Here is a 21,740-nt window from a genome sequence, read left to right on the forward strand (position 1 = left end):
CAGAGATATTGGCGTGTTTCCGGTTTTCCGGCTTCGCGCTCGAATATCATTGGCTGTCGCGGATATTTCTGCAAGACGTAATATATGAGCTATATGGGGAGGTCTGATAGTATCACCAGACATTGAAAATAAGTTTTAAATGTACTCATGTGAAGAGAGAGGAGTCAAAACACATCGACATTAATAACAGCGCCACCTAGAGGTCAAGGGTCACCAAATTCATTCAGTGTCACCGTGATGCGGTCATGGGTCTCTCTACCAAGGTTGGTTATGATAGGTCAAAGGGCTTCTGAGATATGGGCTTACTTCCGGTTTGGCAATTTGGCGGTTAAATTTGATTGGCTTTAGCGGACAAACGGTTTTGAATTTGACAAATCTATTCGATGTTTTTTATCAAGCATGGCCAGAAGATCATGTGTGTCAAGATTCGAGATGATTGGACAAGATTTGTGATAGAAGTAGCATTTTGAAGGTTTTTGACATAAACCAAGATGGCGGACATATACGTCATGGCGCAATGACGTCATAGGATGTGTTGAACTGGGCTTGGTTCAAGGAATCCAATGATACCTGGTTTGTGAAAATTGGTCGAATAGGTCAAAAGTTATGAACATGAATGCATGCCCAACTTTGACCTGTTGGTGGCGCTAGAGCTGTTGGGCTAGCGACCTTAGATTGGCTTAATGGGCTAATGGGGCAGTCCTGAACAAGTGTGCCAAATTTCACAACTTTTCGCCAAGCGGTTCTATGGGCTGCCATTGACTCCAATGGCAGCATAATAATAATAATAATAATAATAATAATAAGAATTCGTACAATAACAATAGGTTGTCTCGCAACATAGTTGCTTGACACCCAATAAGAATTCGTACAATAACAATAGGTTGTCTCGCAACATAGTTGCTTGACACCCAATAATAATAATAAGAATTCGTACAATAACAATAGGTTGTCTCGCAACATAGTTGCTTGACACCCAATAATAAGAATTCGTACAATAACAATAGGTTGTCTCGCAACATAGTTGCTTGACACCCAATAATAAGAATTCGTACAATAACAATAGGTTGTCTCGCAACATAGTTGCTTGACACCCAATAATAAGAATTCGTACAATAACAATAGGTTGTCTCGCAACATAGTTGCTTGACACCCAATAATAATAGGAATTCATACAAAAACAATAGGTTGTCTCGCAACATAGTTGCTTGACACCCAATAATAATAGTTTCTCTAATGCAAGACTGTGAGAAGGCGGAGGGTTCCACCTTCTCACAGGCCTACTGACGCATGTAGGGCCCTATCTTGCATCCGGTGCAAGTGACTTAGTCACTGGCGCATGTGTCGTTGCTAGTTTACAACTGACGCAGAGCGTTCTTTTCCCACCAGCGCCACTCGCCGGTAAATTAGGGATTGATCATGCGCCCCAAGGGGCGGTTCGGCGGAAGGAGGAGGCGTGTTCTGGCGCAAACGGTATTTTGCCGTCTCTGAATACCATTGCGCTACTGACCAGGAAATACCTGGTTTAAAGTCAGTGGCGCGTTGTTCAGATGCTATTTTAAGGGCGCAAGCATACATGCGCATGCGATGCATACGGATTGCTTGTGCACCTCGCGCATACACTTTGCTTCTCTCATCTACCTAGCCGCACATTCTTGGTAAATTATTTGGGAAAGAACAGCTGATGCAGCGGTAATAAGTTGTACTTTTAAATCAATGCATCTGCAAACACCGTACAGCAAACACATATTTTCTTGACACAGACATCGTGTAGGCCTACATGCCCATAACTTTTAGGATTGATGAGTAGGCCTATTTGATCGTGAAAAACATTGTTTTACCGCGAGTGAGTGTTAAAAAGAATGAATGAATGCGGGCGCGCGTGTGTGCTCTGTTTAAACACACGCAAACTAAACTCTCTCATCATCATCTCATCTTCGTCCGCTTATCCGGGGTCGGGTCGCGGGGGGAGCAGCTCAAGCAGGGGGCCCCATACTTCCCTTTCCCGGGCCACATTGACCAGCTCTGACGGGGGGATCCCGAGGCGTTCCCAAGCCAGTGTTGAGATATAATCTCTCCACCTAGTCCTGGGTCTTCCCCGAGTTCTCCTCCCCACTGTACGTGCCTGAAACACCTCCCAAGGAAGGCGCCCAGTGGGCATCGTTACCAGATCCCCGAACTACCTCAGCTGACTCCTTTCTAACGCCCCGTGCCCACTGCCTCCGTCAGTTGCCCATTGACTTTGCATGGGGACGGACGCGCAATGCATTGTGGATCCGTCCGTTCAGTTGGAGCGTTCGCCACCGTCAGAAAGTTGAAAAATGTTCAACTTTTTCGGCAGCGACGGATCCGTCATCCAATCAGATCGCGTATGCAAATTTAAGCACTGTGACGCGACTCGGGCTCGATACTAGAAAGCGGGAGAGCGGCGGAGAAGTTAATTTAAAAAATGGAGGACAAACTGATAATCGCCGTTGGCTCTCGCCCGATTTTGTATGACCAGTCCCTGTACACATACAGGGACACCACATTAAAAGATCGGGCATGGTAAGATGTGTCATTGGAGGTGGGGGAAACAGGTAATATGTATTTATTTTCGATGTATGTACTACTTTTCAAATGAATCAGTGTTGAATGACTGCTAGCAATACAGCATGCATGGTCCAGCATTAGCATCCTCCAAAATATATAATTAACTGCTACCTAGAATGTATAGTTGCAATTGCTGACACATGTTTAAACATGCACTTTCTGTATACATATGCGTTTTGGAAACAATATCCCTGTATTTATTAATTCGAGTTGGACAGTGTATGCAGTGCAGAATCCAAAAACGTAACATAGCAGCTACAGCATAGCTACTGCTACATAGATTATAAAGAGTACATAGACATAAATGTTCAAGTCTTTACAGAAAATAATAATGAAAAGAATGAAGTAGATTGTAATGTGATCAATAATTTTATTTCATATATTTATTTACAGCGGCTGAATGTGTGAAGCGGTGGAGATCCCTCAGGGACCGATATCGGAGGGAGAGGGTGAAGGAGAAGGAAGCCCAGAGGAGTGGGGCAGGGGCCGACAAGCAGCCTGTGTGGAGGTACATGGCGGTGATGGGCTTCCTAGCTCCATTCCTGCAAAATCGAGGGACCACCTCCAACCTCCCTCATCGCAACCCATCCCCGGTGTCGGTGATGGTGGTGATAGAGGAGCATGGAGAGGCAGGTGCGCTGTCACTAGCAGCAGATGAAGCAGCCGCAGCCCCAGCCCCAGCCCCGGCCCCAGCCCCGGCCCCAGCAGCGGACGGTGGACCTGTGGGCAGGAGCCAGTGGCCCGTGCAGCCCCCAGAAGAGGGCAGGGGTAGGAAGCGGCGGAGGCCTGAGATGTCCTTCTTTGAACAGGGCATGCTGGCATTCATGGAGCCGCTGGCTACACTTGCCTCACAGCCGCAACCACAGCCACAGCCACAGCCGCAGCCACAGCCGCAGCCCCCCTCTGAGGACGAGGCTTTCTTTATGTCCCTCCTCCCTGCCATGAGAAGGCTCTCAAGTGCTAATAGAGCCATGGTGCGGTACGAGGTGTACCAGATCGTTTCCAGGGCAGATATGGCGGCGCTACAGGGGGAGGTTAGGGAGAATGACAGTGACTGAGTGACTGAGGTTATGTTTGTTATGGTGTTAAATTATGGTGTTTCTGTCGTTTTGTTGTTCTGTTGTTCTGTGTGTTCTTAATTAAAAAAAAATACTTTGATTGTGATGTGTTCCTTTTATAATACAGTTATAATACATTATAATTTGGAAGTGGAATTATGTTATATTAATATTAGCACATTAATAATTATTCAGTACACTTGCAGAAAGACAATAGGGATTCTTGAAAGCTGGCTCGGGTCATCTGTGAAAAACAAAACCAAATCATTATCAATCATTATTACATTTACTTTTAAAACTTAACCTTGAGCAAATGTACAATGTATACGCAGGTATAGGAAGGTGCAGGTGTAGTTTGAATATGCTTCTTTTCTTAAGATATGGGTAGCTCTTAAAAGAGCTGTTTGGTTGAAGAGCCTTTGTGTTGCTAGGCTCTTGGCTGCCATGGCACTGCACCCTCCTCATTGAAGAACGCACAGTAGGCCTCCCGCATCTGGATGGTCAGTCTGGTGGCGTTGTTGGAGCCCATCCTGGGTGCATCACGCAGGGCTTCAGGATCAGTCGATGGCTCGATGTTCGGTTCCACCCCTCGTCTTCTACCCTGCAGCTTCTTCCTCTCGAGAAAGTTGTGCAGCACACAGGTGGCCCTCACACACACCTCAGCTACCTCAGGACTGGTGCCAATCACGCTCCGGTACATGCGCCACCTAGATGCCAAGATCCCGAAGGCACATTCCACTACCAGACGAGCCCGGCTGAGGCGGTAGTTGAACACTCGCTTCTCCTGAGTGTGATGTTGTCCAGGGAATGGCCGCAGCAGGTGGGTCATGAGTGGGAACGCCTCATCCCCCACAAACACGTGAGGAAGTGGCCCCCGCTGCTCTGCGCCGGAGATGACGCGGGCGGGAGGGAGGTCAAGGGTGCCATCGCGAAGAGCTTCCCCAAACGCGGAGTTACGGAGGGAGCCGCTGTCACTCGTCCTGCCGTAGCCTCCAACATCCACAACCCGGAAGAGGTAGTCGGCGTCCACTACGGCGAGGAGGACCAGGGAGAAGGTGCCCTTGTAATTGTAATACAAGGAGCCAGAGTTACCTGGAGCTTGTATCACAACATGCTTCCCATCAATCGCTCCGATGCAGTTGGGGAAGTTCCAGCGCCACTCAAACTGCTCGGCCATGGTGCTCCAGTCTGCCCTCTTGGGAACAGACATCTCCTCCTCCACCAAAGCAGTCCAGATGGCACTGGCTACCTCCCGCACTATCCTACACACTGACGAAGTGCCCACACGATAGCTGAAGCCAATCGTGTGAAAGGAATCGCCAGTCGCAAGATACCTAAAAAATAAAGCATTAAAGAATAAGTCATGACAGCTTAGTTATATTTATTATTCATACATGGTTGCTTGCATACCATGTTCATAGAAAGGCTTTATGATGGAACACATTTATCTGCAACACTCTTCATTGATACATAAATAATCCCATGTGACATCCACAACTAATATGACTAGATTGTTTACAGATAGCTCTACCACATAACCTGAGATTTAACAGGAACACTCTGCACACTACTATGGCTATAGATGGGTATATGTCTTCCCTAATTAGGAAATCTTATGCAAACAACACCGTGGATGGAAATGGGCACCTTTTCTATAGCCTAGCAGTATGTGCACACCAATGAGCTGTATGGAAATGCTAGTTGTGTGATCATTAAAAAAAAAAAAGTATCCTTACCGTAGGCAAATGGCGAGTCACTCGGCAGGGCCAATTGCAGAACGAAACTGTGTGTCTGCCACGGTAATGAGAGGACCGACCTTGCCAAGCAACTCGTCGAAGTAGTCCGGAGGCATCCGAAAATATTGGTGGAAAAGGAGAGCATCCAGACGCAACTCCTGCACAAGTGCGTGATACTCCCCTCTCTGGTTGCGTGTCCGGAGAATGGGGTGAACCCACCAACGCCGATGCACTTGCTTTCCACGTCGGTGGACCAAAGCACCAGCAACCTGAACCAACACCATCCTTGCTACAACGGGATCCATCTTGCAATGACAAGTAACACAACAAGCAGGAAGAAGCGGAAAGAACCCGGCTTTGTTGTTGTTAGCGGGAAGCGATTTGATTGGCTGACGGATGCCTCTGCAAAGACTACTCCCCCATCCGTCAGCCACGCCTTCTGACGTCCGTTGACTGACGGTGCAGTGGGCACGAGGCGTAAGTAAAGGAGCAGCGGCTCTAATCCGAGTTCCTCACGGATGGCTGAGCTTCTCACCCTATCCCTAAGGGAGACGCCAGCCACCCTTCTGAGAAAACTCATCTCGGCCGCTTGTACCCGCGATCTCGTCCTTTCGGTCATGTTGGGAAAAATAACCTGCTGAGTACATCACATGTACATTATAAATATAGCTAACTCCTACCCTAGCCTGATGAGCACATCACATGGACACATTACAATATAGTCAACTCTTGCTCTAACCCAACGAACACAAACATGATAATATATAGTCAGGTCAAGGCCGGAGCTGAAGGCCCCATCTCCCAGGCTGGCAGATGGTGGACACTCAGACAATGCACCAGTCATCCTCAAGAACGGGAGAGCCACATTAATTTATCACACAGGAGACATATTGAGAGCTCTTCCCCGTTAGGAGGAACCAAGAGATACCCCTGCCCACACCAGGGGCCTGAGAGCCACATTAAATTATCACACACGAGACATATTGGGGGGGCACTCCCCGTTTTAATTTATCACACCGGAGACACGAGGAGCTCTCCCCCGTTACGAAGCTCTCCCAGGGCCTGGGAGCCAAGACCAAGCAAAACACACAGAACCACACACACCTCAAACGCACACACCTCATCGAGAGGAGGATACAGCATAAAACTGTATCACACAGGGACTCTTGACTCTTCTTCTGAAGCAGACCTTCCACGGAGGCGAAGCTCCGGACGAACCATCAGCGCTGATTAGGGACTTAGACATATTCGATTTCTCACGCTTTATGACTCTGTATAACCGTTGCCACTTTACTTAATAAATCCAAGGTCCTCGTGCCGACAGACTTTATTACCTCTCCGTCTCATTTTATCTGGTCCAGTAACTAGACAGACCGTTTTTCCCCACAGTCATCACCCAACCCTCATGACCATAGGTGAGGATAGGAACGAAGATCGACCGGTAGATCGAGAGCTTTGCCTTGCGGCTCAGCTCTCTTTTCGTAACAACGGTGCGGTAAAGCGAACGCAATACCGCCCCCGCTGCTCCGATTCTCCGGCCAATCTCACGCTCCATAGTTCCCTCACTCGCGAACAAGACCCCGAGGTACTTGAACTCCTTCACTTGGGCAAACTAAACACGTAACGCATAATACAATCAATGGCAATGTCTATTACCGCGGGGACACATGCATATTAGGATAGCATACAATACTGATAAGAAACAATGTTTATAATGTATTGCGTATATCATATAGAACCACAGTTACCGCATATCATAGGCCTATGTTATAGCCTATCATACGTTTTCTTTGCCGAAATTTATTTGAGGACTCAGTATTTCTGAAGTTGTGGAAGAAAACCCCTTATTCCATGTGTGAATTAGGCCATATTATTTGGCAATAAACTAAGCCATTTGCAAATTCATGTGCATCTGTCTCATCGGAGACTGCAGACGCGCTGTCAAAATATCAACTCGTCCGATTCAAATGCACTCATGGCTCTTAAAGGGGATGGGAGCTGGCACTCTCATTGGTTTGTTGCACGTTACGCCCAAACCACACCTACGGGTAATTAGCCTGCTTCAGACCAACCCTTTTGACACTTGCGCCGCGGCGCAAGCGTCATTTATCCGCCTGTAAAATAGCGATAGTGCCGTAGAACCGCCCACAAAGCTACTTGCGCTTTGCGCTTCCCACTTGCGTTTCAGACCGTTAAAATAGGGCCCGTAATGTTTTCAGTTTAGTGCATGACTTTGGGAACAGCGTGGATTCAAGGCGGCTGATGGTAAACACACCAATATCTACCTTTGGTTTAGGATATACTGGCTGTGATTTCCCTTCTCAATAGATTGGTTTTAGTTTACGGATGGTTAAGGTTAGGCGTTTCAAGGCTGGTTGCACCAACGGCGTTGTTAGGTTTGCTTATCATTTAATGCGCATGTCATGGTCCGCTCCTGATTTTCCCGTTCACCTGCCTGCCAAGCTGATCTCACCTAATTAGCTCAACCACCTTCACCTGTGCTCCCTCAAATCAATCCTCTCTCTACTCAGTCTCTGCCAGATCGTCTCTTGTTACTCACAGAGCTTTCCCGCAACTCCAGAAATGTTCTCCAACGCTGTTCCCGAACCCTCGCCTGTCTGACCACCCGCCTGTGGTCGAGTCCGTGCCGGCCTGTCTGCTCCCCTGTTTCTGGCTCCTCGCCTGCCTGTCTGCCCTCCTGATACCGACCCCTCGCCTGCCCGACTACCCGCCCGCCGACAGTACCCCCAGTCTACCTGATTGCCTGCCGGTCCCCGAACTCTTGCCTGTCCCCGTTTACTCTGCCTGCCCGATCCAGATCATCTGTGAAATCAATAAACCTTTGGTTTCCCCTGTCACCATTGTCAGTCTGTGCACTTGGGTTTTTCCTAACCCCCCCGTTACAGCGCTTGGTTTTGACCATTGTGCAAGGGGGGAGGTGTTGAGGAGAATTGTTTGCAAAAAAGTATTTGCAAAAAACAATGTAAGAAAAACTATCACTACTCCATTGGGACACATTCCAACTCCTGAAGGACCATTTTGACATTTGGTCATGGACTATGTTGACATGATGTACATGTTAGTTAGCATTGACTGAGGTTCAGCAGATGGGTAGAAGCAGTCCCATCAAAAGACCAAAGTGCGGCTACAGTAATCAAGTTTCTGACTAGAGAAGACATGCCAAGGTTTGGAATTCCGTCTGAAATAAGCTCAGACAATGGGGCAGCGTTTATTCAGAAAACACTCAAACAAGTGATTCAGCATTTGAATGTCAAACCAAGTCTAGGTTGCGTCTATCATCCTCAATCACAAGGTATGGTGGAAAGAGTGAATGGGACGTTCAAGTCAAAAATCAACAAAATTTGTGCAAGCACTAAATTGAATTGGATTGATGCACTACCACTGACACTAATGAGTTATCGCATGCAAGCTAACAGAACAACGCACCTAACCCCGCATGAAATGCTTACGGGTCGACCCATGCCTTCACCTGTCGTTCGAGGGCCCCATGAGGGACTTCCATTAGAGTATTTAGAAATAGAATCAAGGAAAATATGTTTGAACAACTAACTACTGTACATAAGTTTGTAATTCCAGCGAAAGAAACACAAAGTTCCAGAGTTGGAGGAGGAACCACCAAGAGGGGTGGAACCAGGTAACCAAGTTTACCTAAGGGTGTTCAGGAGGAAGTGGAACAAGCCCAGGAGAGAAGGACCATACAAATCCGACACATTCAGGAATAGATAAAAAGGAAGAGAGAATAGTTTTATGTGCTCAGATACCACCACAAAACCAAATTGATGAACAAATTATGTTTACTGTTATGCCAGGTAACCAATCGTTATGTGCATTAACTTTCCACTGGATGTATGAAATAGCTTGGAGGAAAAGTCAGCATAAAGTGTATATTGTGGCAACCCGGCCCCAACCCATTAGACCAGGCTGCCCAAGGAAGAGGTCCTGGACGGGAGATACCACCGATTCCCACCGGTCGGCAACAGAGGGCTCATTTTAGGTCGCACTGAGGAGCCTGACAAGAAGCACCTGCGGTGGAGGAGGAGGCCAATTAGGCAACGGCTAAAAGGCTGTGGTTTTGGTCCCTTTAGGAAGAGAGTCCAGACGCACGACCAAGCCTGGAGACGCCGGGAGAATCGCACACGGGAGGCGTACACTACGGAGGCAGACTCGATTTCAGCCTACGCGTCCCTCATGACCATTCACTTCCTGGCCCTGACAGAGACCTGGATCACTCCAGAGAACTCTGCTACTCCTGCTGCCCTCTCCACCGTCTACTCATTCTCGCACACCCCTAGACCATCCAGGTCCTTCCACTAGAACACTTGGCCAGATCTGCGTTAGAACTCCACGCTGTCACGGTAACAATTCCTATCAAGCTCTCCATTGTGGTGATCTACCGTCCTCCAGGTCCCCTCCGTGAATTCTACGACGAGATGGATGCCCTCCTCAGTTGCTTTCCTGAGGATGGCACCCCACTCGTTATCCTCGGCGACTTCAACATCCTGCCTGAGAAGTTGCACTCACCTGAACTAACCAACTTTTTCGCCACCTTTGACTTAACACTAACCCCTTCTCCTCCCACACACAGGGCTGGGAACCAGCTTGACCTAATATTCACCTGCGGCACCTCTGCTCTCTCCGTTACCCCGCTCCCTGTGTCTGACCATCACTTGGTTGATTTTTCTCTCCCCTTGAAATCCTCTCCCCCCTCCTCTCCCACATTGTCACCACTCGCCGTAACCTCAAATCCCTCTCTCCCTCTACGATTGCCTCTACTGTTCTGTCTTCACTACCTTCTATCGAACAATTCTCTCAACCATCTACAGATGAATCTTCAGACACTATCCTCCCTCTCCTCCTCCTTGGATTCCCTCTGTCCCTTCCACTCCAGACCAGCGCGATCCTCACCGCCCCCCCTCCTTGGCTGACCCATCCTCTGCAAACTTGTAAAACAAAGTTCAGAGCAGCTGAGAGGAAATGGAAGAGATCAGACTGTCCTAATGATCTAACTCACTATCTTTTCCTTCTTTCAGATTTCACCTCTTGGGTGTCAACAACCAAATCTGCCTTCTACCGGAACAAAATCCACTCCTCAAACCCCAGGAAACTGTTCCCTGTTCTCGTCCCTCTTCAACCCTCCCTCACCCCCACCTCCTTCCTGCCTCACTGCTGATTACTTTGTTACCTACTTTACCCAGAAAGTTATTAGCTCCTCTTTTATTCCTGCCTCCATTCTCCCTCCTCCCATCCCCTCCTCTGTCTTTACCCAATTTAGCCCTCTCACATCTGACGAGGTCAACAGAATAATAACATCTAACCATGCCACCACCTGCCCCCTTGACGCTATCCCCTCCTCTCTCCTCCAGGATGTCTCAAGCGACATCCTGCCATTTCTCACCTCAATTATCAACTCCTCCCTCACTTCAGGCATTGTTCCAGCGTCTTTCAAGACTGCCAGAATAAAGCCTCTCCTCAAAAAAACAACTCTTAATACCACCGACATCCAGAACTACAGACCGGTATCTCTTCTTTCATTGCTGTCTAAAACACTTGAACGTGCCGTCGCTAACCAACTGTCCTCCTATCTTTCATCCAACAACCTCCTTGACCCTCACCAGTTAGGTTTCAAGAAGGCACACTCCACCGAGACGGCTCTCCTCACTTTGACTGAGTCCCTCCATGCTGCCAGAGCCTCATCCCTCTCATCGGTTCTCATTCTCATTCCTCGACCTGTCCGCAGCATTTGATACGGTAAACCACCAGATCCTTCTTGCCACTCTTGCCGAACTTGGCATCGCTGAATTTGCTCTTTCCTGGTTCACATCCTACCTGACAAACCGCACCTATCAAATGACATGGAATGGCTCCTTGTCCAAACCTTGCACGTTTGAAACTGGTGTCCCTCAAGGCTCTGTACTGGGGCCTCTTCTGTTCTCCCTCATTGAATCACATGGCTTTCCTATCACTGCTATGCTGACGACACTCAGCTATTTCTCTCTTTCCCCTCATCTGATAACGCCCTGATTGCAACACGCATATCGGAATGTCTGGCGGACGTCAGCACCTGAACAAATGCCCATCACCTGAGGCTTAACCTGAACAAAACCGAGCTCCTCCTAATCCCAGGGAAAGATTGCCCACACATGGACTTACTGGTCACTGTCGAACATCACTGTATCTCCCTCTCCAACAGCCAAAAACCTTGGTGTGGTATTGGACAATCAGTTATCCTGCACCGCAAACATCATTGCGTGGCCCGATCCTGCAGATTTGCACTTTACAACATCCGCAGAATCCGGCCCTTCCTCACAAGGGAAGCAGCTCAGCTTCTAGTCCAATCACTGGTCATCTCCCGCCTCGACTACTGCAACTCACTCCTGGCTGGACTTCCTGCCTCTGCAATTAAGGCAAGGCAAGGCAACTTTATTTATATAGCACTTTTCATACACAAGGCAGACTCAAAGTGCTTCACATATAAACAGTCATACAATAAAATAAAAGAAAAACATATGCAAAGAAATGGGTAGAATAGAAAAAGGCATTTTAGTATTAAAATAGAAAATAAAGGCAAAGTTAAAAAAGCTTTTTAGAAAGTGCAATGTATTTAAGATTTTAGCAGAAAGCTATAGCAAACATAAAAGTCTTCAGTCTTGTTTTAAAGGTGCTCAGAGTTGGGGCAAGTCTTAAATCCTCTGGGAGTTTATTCCAGCTATTTGTTGCATAGTAACTAAATCCTGCTTTCCCATGTTTTGTGTTTACTCTGGGGATAATTAACAGATTGGTCTCAGAGGATCTTAGTGGTCTAGAAGGCTGATGTAGTGGAAGCATATCAGTTAAGTATTTTGGGCCTAAACCATGTAGGGATTTATAGGTTAGCAACATGATTTTAAAGTCAATTCTCTGACCTACAGGAAGCCAATGTAACGATTTCAGAATTGGTGTAATATGATCAAATTTTTTGGTCTTTGTTAGAACTCTAGCAGCAGCATTCTGAACAAGCTGAAGCTTCCTCATTGTTTGTTTTGGGAGACCTGTGAGGAGACCATTGCAGTATTCAAGCTTACTAGTGATAAAGGCATGTACCAGTTTTTGTAAGTCTTCGGTGGACATGAGCCCTCTAAGTCTTGCTATATTTTTAAGGTGATAATATGCCGATTTTGTAACTGATTTGATGTGACTGTCAAAATGTAAATCTGAATCCATGATAACCCCTAGATTTCTGGCTTTGATTGAGGTTTTCAGGGACAGAGAGTGAAGGTGTTGGGTTACTTTAAGCCTTTCCGTTTTAGAACCAAATACAATTATCTCTGTTTTGTCCTCATTTAGTTGAAGGAAATTTCGGCACATCCATTCTTTCACTTGCTCAATGCACTGGCACAGCAGATCTATGGGCCGATAGTCATTTGGTGATAGTGATACATAGATTTGCGTGTCATCAGCATAGCAATGATGGTCAATATTGTTATTTTGCATGATTTGCCCTAGTGGGAGCATGTAGATGTTGAATAAAGAGGGTCCTAAGATCGAACCTTGTGGGACTCCACATGTCACGTTGGTTGATTCTGATACAAAGTAGTTCCTATTTTGTAGGTAGGACCTGAACCAATTTAAGACAGTGCCTGAAAGCCCCACCCAGTTTTCTAACCTTTCCAGAAGTAATGTATGGTCTACAGTGTCGAATGCAGCACTGAGGTCAAGTAGCATTAGTATTGAGGTTTTGCCAGAGTCTGTGTTAAGACGGATGTCGTTTACAACTTTAATAAGGGCGGTCTCAGTGCTGTGCAGGGGTCGAAATCCTGATTGGAAGGTGTCATAGCAACCAGTTGATGCCAGGAAGTGATTTAGTTGCTGGAGGACAACTTTCTCAATGATTTTACTTATGAAGGGTAGATTTGATATTGGTATGTAGTTGTTAATAATAGAGGCATCTAGGCTCCGCTTTTTTAAAAGGGGTTTAATAACTGCAGTTTTCAAAGCTTTTGGGAACTTGCCTGACTGGAGAGAGTTGTTAACTATCTGCAATATGTCTACTGCTAGGCAGTCGAAAACATTCTTAAAGAGGTTGGTAGGTATAGTATCAAGGCAACAGGTGGATGGCTTTAGTTGTGTCACAGTTTCCACAAGATTTTGAGAGTCTATAACATTAAAGCATGCCATCCTTGCCACGTAATTTTTGCCTGAACAGGGTGGTAGTCCAACATTTTTGTTTGACGTGGAGATATTGATGGCGCGTCTGATACCTTCAATTTTATCAATATAAAAAGCTGCAAACTCATTGCATTTCTGCGTGGAATGGAGATCAGGTGGAATTTCTGTTGGGGGGTTGGTCAGTCTGTCAACAGTTGCAAATAGGGTTTTTGCATTATTAGTGTTGGTTTTAATGATATTGGAGAAAAATGTTTCTCTAGCATTTTTTAAGTCTAAATTGTAGGCACGGAGGCTCTCTTTATAGATATCATGGTGAATATGAAGTTTTGTTTTACGCCAGATGCGTTCAACCTTCCTGCATTCCTTTTTCTGTGCTGTTACAGAAGCAGCTTTTCTCCAGGGTGCCTTTTGCTTTCCAGAAATCGTTTTAACCTTATAAGGTGCAATGACATCTATGACTTTCAAAATTTTCAAATTAAAGTTTTCTACAAGATCATCAGCAGAACATGGGTTTAGAGGTGGTAGCAAGGAGATGGCCTTTTTAAAAAGTACATTAGAATCTTCATTGATATACCGTTTTTTGACAGTGTTTGATTTTGTCTGTATGTCGGGAATAAAAGATATGTTAAAGAAAACACAAAAGTGGTCAGACAAGGAAGGATCAGTCACAGAGAGATCAGAAACATTGAGGACCTTTGTGATAACCAGGTCTAGAGTGTGCCCCTTACAATGAGTAGCCTCTTTCACATGTTGAGACAGTTCAAATGTGTCCAAAATGGTAAAAAGTTTTTTTGCACACTTGTCATTCAAATCATCAGTATGAAAATTGAAGTCACCAGTTATAACTAGACAGTCAAATTCTGTGGAGATGCTAGACAATAATTCTGTGAATTCATCGAAAAAAATTGCAGAATATGTGGGTGGCCTGTAAATAATTAATAGGAGAACTCTGGGGGAGCATTTCAATACAGCACTAAGGTATTCGAACGATGGAAAATCACCAAATAACATCTGTTTCCCCTGAAATACATTTTTAAATATAGCAGCAACCCCTCCACCTCTTTTTCCAGATCTACATGCATCAAAAAAGTTATAGTCGGGAGGAGCTGTCTCTATCAGAACGGTTGCACTGTTATTTTGTTCCAGCCATGTTTCAGTTAAAAACATAAAATCCAGTTTGGAAGTGTTAATAAAATCATTAACTAAAAATGATTTGTTATTAAGAGACCTCACATTAAGTAGAGCCATCCTGATGGTGCTGTTGATAGGCTTTAAGATTGTTTTTGGTTTGGAGGCAATAGATATGAGATTTGTGAGGTTAGCAGTGTGTCTAAGTTTCCCTTTGTTTACTCTCTTAGTGGTTACAGCATGAATGTGAAAGTTGCCCTGCTTTGACGTAGGCAACCTTGGGTTCAGCAGATTATGAGAAACTTCCTTTATACTGTGTCTACGGCTGAACCCTTTTTTGTCTCAGTAATACTCAGGACTACTATCAGTACGGTGGTGGGGGTGGGGCGCCATCCTCCTGGGTGATAGCAGCCTGCGGCCATGACGTGGCGATGCTATCATTGACACAGATGCAAGTTTGATGCCAGCATATTCCAGTTTCTTAAATTCGGCTGGAAAATCGCAAAGGGAGACATCGGAGACTCTATCCCAGCTGGAGTTGTTGTTGTGGCTATGGGAGAGATGAGGCTGGAGGTCATCGTCGATGGGGGAGTGCAGAGGAGGGGGGTGGCCGTTCCTCGCCAAGCCAGCATCAGCGATGGGGGAGGGCACAGTGTTGATGGCGTCGGGCGGGCTGTTGTCTCTCTTCAAGGTCTGTGGGCTGTCTGCTATCTGTGTGTCAGATAGTGGCAGAGTAGTTGTGTGGGGGAGGCTGTAGTCTCGCTTCTTCTCAACCTGTGCTCTGATTGTGGCCTGTGCGTCAGACCATGGCAAGATTGTGGCCTGTGCGTAAAGCGAGAAGAGAAGATTGTCCCTCAACAGTTTTGAGCCTAACCTGTTTGGGTGTAGGCCATCTGCTCTGAAAAGAGTTTCAGTGTTTCATAAGCCCTCATAGATTATATCAGGGAAACTGATAAGATAATTGGATAAAAAAGAGCATTGGATAAGATAATGTAGAAGGGAGAGTATGAGATAGACGACAGTAGTAGATTATAATGGAAATAATGAATTAATATATATTTTTGAATTTATATACTTTGTGCAAAACTGAAAAACACAATTAAATTGTGATTGATTGCAGTATATAAAAAATAAAACAAAACAGTACGAAATATAAATATACTGTTAAGTATACAGTATAACAATGCAATATAATGTACAAATTTGCAAAAAGCATATAGTATATACAACAATATAAGAGGAAGAAACAATGTAAGGGGAAGAAATGGTGCGATATCAGTGCAGTCAATATACAGTGAGAGATTTAGGATTTAAATATAAATACAGTGCAAGACAGATCAGTGCAATGGCAATATATTAACAACAATATTGGAATTTAAAAATTTAAATCTACATGAGGTAGATGCAGAACAGTTTTGATAGCCCTTGTTCGGCGAAAGGTTGGGAGCTATTTCTGAGCGTTCAACAGAGTGCCTGCTTGGGGAAAGAAGCTGACTTTGTGTCGGCTGGTTTTGGCAAACAGTGCCCTGTATCGCCTACCAAGAAAAGTTGAACACATATAAGAAAATATGTGTTTGCTGTACGGTGTTTGCAGATGCATTGATTTAAAAGTACAACTTATTACCGCTCCATCAGCTGTTCTTTCCCAAATAATTTACCAAGAATGTGCGGCTAGGTAGATGAGAGAAGCAAAGTGTATGCGTGAGGTGCACAAGCAATCCGTATGCATCGCATGCGCATTGTGGCATCCCGCCCCTCAAACCTCGGCCCGGACGGGTCCGAGGGTTCGTGCTGGATGGCATATACCACCGCCATCCACTAGCCGGCGACAAAGAGCCTCCCTTAGGGCACGCTAATGGACGTGAGTGCAAACAGCCGGCGGTGGAGAGGACGAGACCCGGAAGCCACCATATAAGGAGCCGGCATGCGGCATCCGGGGGCAGAAGACGAGCGACAGCGACCTGGAGAGCACAGCCGAACCAGCGCGCCATTTAGAGGCTCACGGAGACCCTAAAAGTCGTATGCATGCGTTATTCTGTTTTGTGAACAATTAAATGCCGAGTGCGGCTTACCCTATACGAGACCAAGTGATTTATTCCGGGATTCTGACCCACGGGAGAGCGGGATCCCACATATGGTGGAGAATGCAAGCCTAAGAAGAACCCACTACGAACCCGGATGGAGCCGCGGCGGCTGCTGCGGCTACACAGCGGGAGACGGCGGAGAACTTCGCCCTGCTCCGCGAAGCCGTGTTACGGCTCACGCAACACGCAGTCCGGGACGCCCCGACCGCCGCCCCGACCAGCCGACTCACCAAGCTCGGGCCCGACGATGACGTGGAGGCGTATCTCGAGACCTTTGAGCGGACGGCCCAGAGGGAGAACTGGCCAGTGGAGCAGTGGGCCCACATCGTGGCTCCCTTTCTCACGGGCCCTGCCCAGCAGGCGAGCCAAGACCTGTCAGCGGAGGCCGCCAGGCAGTACCCCGCCCTCAAACAGGCAATCCTGGCGTACTACGGACATAACCTCGCGGCCCGCGCGCAACGTATCCACGACTGGCGATTCGACGCCCGGGACGCGGTGCGGACGCAGATTGCACAACTCGGTCGGTTGGTGAAGAGGTGGCTAACCTCCGGAGAAGGACCCAGCCCTATAGATAGGGTAATTATAGACCACTCCATACGCCAGTTACCGCCGGATGCCTGCAGGGTACTGGCCCACCACCACCCCGTCACCATAGATGACCTGGTCAGGCAGCTGGAGAATTGGCAGGTGGCCCAGCGGCTGAGCAACCGGACCTATACCACCCCACGACCCGCCGAGACCCGCCGAGACCGATGGGGACCCACGACCGGGCCTCCCGCGGCTGCACCGCCCCCACCGCTCGTAACCCCGGAGAGTCGCGAACGGAGACGCTGTTACGAGTGTGATCAGCCCGGCCATATAGCGCGCTACTGCCCTGGAAAGCAGGACGTGTCAATGCCGTCGGCCTACGCGGACTGGGGGGGGGACCGGCCCTGCTTGCTGGCCACCTGCTGGACACAGACGACGCCCCAGAGCCCGACCATACCGGCAAGGGTGATGAACCTAGACACGCAGGCCATATTGGACACCGGCAGCGTGGTCACCCTCCTCCGTCCCGACTTGGCGGGAGGGAGGGAGGGGGATCCCATGGACGTGGCCTGCGTGCATGGGGATGTACGGACCTATAAAACATGCCATGTGGTCGTACGTACACCACAGGGTGTGTTTACAGCACGGGCGGGGATTGTACCCCACCTCCCGGTTCCGCTCTTAATTGGGAGGGACTGCCCAATATTTAACCGGCTGTGGGACCCGACGCGAGAACTCCGGAACAGGAGAGAACCTCCCCGCCGGGGGGCGAGGAGAGCTCGGCAGGCGTACGGGGCCACACGGCGCCCGTCGTCCCTCAGGGCATCGACGGCAGAGGACCAGGAGTCCGAGGGGGACGGACCCTCCCAACCCGGATCACCGGGACCCCAACCCGGCACCCCGGACACCCTCACAGCGTCCGAGCAACCCAACCCCCCGGAGGACCCGGAGAGCTCCCCCCTCACCGAGTTTTCCGATTTCCTCCCGGAGAAGGAGGTAGGCTCGGCCCGACCAGGACAGTTCGCCAGCGCCCAGCTCCAAGACGAGGCCCTGAAACACGCTTGGAGCCATGTGGTGGCCCACGACGGTCAGGCCCGGGACTCGGTGAGTCACACGTTGCACCCACATTTTAGCACGAGGAGGGGGCTATTATATAGAGTAGTGAAAGGCGAGGAGGGAGTAAGGGAGCAATTGGTGGTTCCCCGGGCGTATGTGAGCAAGGTGCTGTTTATGGCCCACACCCACCTCCTAGGAGCCCATTTGGGCATGGACAAGACCCGAGAGCGGGTCCTCGCGCGGTTCTATTGGCCGGGGGTAAAAAGGGACGTGGAGCGCCATTGTCTGGGGTGCCCCGAGTGTCAGAGGGTAGCACCTAGGGCCACAGTCAGAAGCCCCCTTATTCCCATGCCAATAATAGAGACTCCTTTTGAGCGGATAGCTATGGACATTGTGGGGCCCCTGCCCAAGACCAGCCGGGGTCATCGATATATCCTGGTCCTGGTGGACTACGCCACCCGGTACCCAGAGGCCCTACCCCTGCGCGCAGCCACCGCGAAGGCAGTCGCCCGGGAGCTGATGCTCCTGTTTAGCCGGGTGGGGATAGCCAAGGAGGTATTAACCGATCAAGGCTCATGCTTCATGTCCCGGGTAATGAAGGAATTACTCAGTTTCCTGCAGGTGAAGCAGCTCCGGACCTCCGTCTACCACCCCCAGACCGATGGCTTGGTGGAACGCTTTAACCGGACATTAAAACAAATGCTGAAGAAGGCCATGGCTATAGATGGTAAGAACTGGGACCAGCTATTACCCCATGTGCTTTTCGCAGTCTGGGAGGTGCCCCAGGCATCCACCGGATTTTCACCGTTTGAGCTGCTGTACGGACGGAGGCGCCGCGGCATCTTGGACATCGCCAAGGAAGCATGGGAGAGCCAGCCGTCACCCCACCGCACCACCCTGGACCACGTAGAGCAGGTGAGGGACCGCATGGCCCGAGTGTGGCCCATCGTCCGAGAACACCTCCGGCAAGCCCAGCAGGTCCAAGCGAGGGTCTACAACCGGGGAGCCCAGCTGCGTACCCTCCATCCTGGAGAGTTGGTCCTGGTCCTGGTCCCCACAGCTGAATGCAAATTCCTGGCCAAGTGGCAGGGACCTTATGAGGTGGTTGAACGGGTGGGAGAAGTGAACTACCGGGTTAGACATCCGGGGAGGCGGAAGCCCACCCAGCTCTATCATATTAACATATTGAAACAGTGGCGAGGGGGAAGGGAACCCCCTGACCCCGCCCCCCTGGCGCTGGCGGCCCGACAGGAGATCCCGGAGGTTCCGATGGGTGAGGACCTCAGCCCAGCCCAAAAGCGAGACCTGGAGGACCTCGTCATGCAGCACCGGGACGTGTTTTCCGAGCTTCCGGGGAGGACCACAGTCGCCCATCATGACATCCGGACGGCGCCGGGGGTGAAGGTGAGAGTTCCACCCTACAGGATACCGGAGGCCCGGAGAGAGGCCATCCAGGCCGAAGTCCGCCGAATGCTACAGCTCGGCGTCATCGAAGAGTCGCGCAGTGCCTGGTCCAGCCCGGTGGTCCTCGTACCAAAGCCAGATGGATCTCACCGGTTCTGCAACGACTTCCGGAGGCTGAATGAGGCGTCCGAGTTCGACGCCTACCCCATGCCCCGGGTGGACGAGTTGGTCGAACGCCTGGGTCCAGCCCGGTATCTTTCGACCTTGGACCTAACCAAGGGATATTGGCAGGTACCGTTGACCCGGGCGGCCCGGGAGAAAACGGCGTTCTCAACTCCAGGGGGGCTCTACCAGTACACCGTCCTCCCCTTTGGAGTACATGGAGCGCCGGCCACCTTCCAACGCATGATGGACCAGATCCTGAGGCCCCACCGGGACTACGCGGCGGCCTACATAGATAACATCATTATATATAGCCACAGCTGGGATGTCCACCTCCACCAGCTGAGGGCGGTGCTAGGGGAGCTGCGGAAGGCGGGCCTCACGGCCAACCCGGCCAAGTGCAGGCTCGGACAGGAGGAGACGGCGTACCTGGGGTACCAGGTGGGACGGGGGACCATCCGACCCCAGGAGAGTAAGGTGGCCGCCATCAGGGACTGGCCCGAACCCCGCACCAAGAAACAGGTGAAGTCGTTTCTAGGGCTGGTGGGATACTACCAGCGATTTATACCCGGGTTCGCCACGCTGGCCAGCCCCCTGAACGACCTGACCCGGAAGGCCCTGCCGGATCGGATCACCTGGTCCGAGGCTGCTGACCAGGCCTTTGGGACGCTCCGCGAAGCTTTATGCGCGGAGCCATTACTCATAACCCCTGACTTTGCTTCCCCTCTTTTAGTGCACACGGACGCCTCTGAGGTCGGGTTGGGGGGTGTCCTGTCCCAGGTCCGGGCAGGAGAGGAGCACCCAATCATGTACATCAGCCGGAAACTGCTGCCGAACGAGCGAAACTACTCAACAGTAGAAAAAGAGGCCCTCGCCATCAAGTGGAGCCTCGACAAGCTGAGGTACTACCTCCTAGGGCGGGAGTTCACTCTGGTCACCGACCACGCGCCACTAAAGTGGATGGCAGGCGCCAAGAACACGAATGCCCGTGTGACACGATGGTTCCTGGCCCTGCAGGACTTTAGATTCAAGGTGGACCACCGACCGGGCCGAGAGCACGCCAACGCCGACGCCCTGTCACGACGGGACGCTTGCCTGGGTGGATTCCCCGGCTACCGGAGGCCTGAGCAAACGGTGGGGGAGTGTGGCATCCCGCCCCTCAAACCTCGGCCCGGACGGGACCGAGGGTTCGTGCTGGATGGCATATACCACCGCCATCCACTAGCCGGCGACAAAGAGCCTCCCTTAGGGCACGCTAATGGACGTGAGTGCAAACAGCCGGCGGTGGAGAGGACGAGACCCGGAAGCCACCATATAAGGAGCCGGCATGCGGCATCCGGGGGCAGAAGACGAGCGACAGCGACCTGGAGAGCACAGCCGAACCAGCGCGCCATTTAGAGGCTCACGGAGACCCTAAAAGTCGTATGCATGCGTTATTCTGTTTTGTGAACAATTAAATGCCGAGTGCGGCTTACCCTATAAGAGACCAAGTGATTTATTCCGGGATTCTGACCCACCGGAGAGCGGGATCCCACAGCATGTATGCATGCGCCCTTAAAATAGCATCTGAACAACGCGCCACTGACTTTAAACCATGTATTTCCTGGTCTGGGGCGCAATTGTATTCAGAAACGGCAAAATACCGTTTGCGCCAGAACACGCCTCCTCCTTTCGCCGAACCGCCCCTTGGGGCGCAAGATCATTCCCTAATTTACCGACGAGTGGCGGTGGTGGAAAAGAACGCTCTGCGCCAGTTGTAAACTAGCAACGACACATGCGCCAGTGACTAAGTCACTTGCGCCGGATGCAAGATAGGGCCCTTTATG

General features: G+C 49.6%; 2 protein-coding genes across 3 annotated transcripts in view; both read right to left on the reverse strand.

Moving 5' to 3' along the window:
* LOC130378185 (uncharacterized) overlaps positions 1-21,740 on the reverse strand; it is a 498,760-nt gene that overhangs the window by 432,682 nt on the left and 44,338 nt on the right. The window lies entirely within an intron of this gene.
* Positions 3,527-4,961, reverse strand: LOC130378186 (uncharacterized). Its single transcript, XM_056585075.1, has one exon. It carries the CDS (start codon positions 4,858-4,860, stop codon positions 4,078-4,080), a length of 783 nt encoding a protein of 260 aa, XP_056441050.1. The 5' UTR covers positions 4,861-4,961; the 3' UTR covers positions 3,527-4,077.

Source organism: Gadus chalcogrammus, unplaced genomic scaffold (genome assembly GCF_026213295.1).
Source record: "Gadus chalcogrammus isolate NIFS_2021 unplaced genomic scaffold, NIFS_Gcha_1.0 GACHA069, whole genome shotgun sequence".
In the NCBI taxonomy this organism is placed as follows: Eukaryota; Metazoa; Chordata; class Actinopteri; order Gadiformes; family Gadidae; genus Gadus; species Gadus chalcogrammus.

Bases quoted from the DNA above. Each gene is read 5' to 3' on its own strand.
- LOC130378186 (XM_056585075.1), bottom strand. From the start codon at position 4,860: ATGTCTGTTCCCAAGAGGGCAGACTGGAGCACCATGGCCGAGCAGTTT.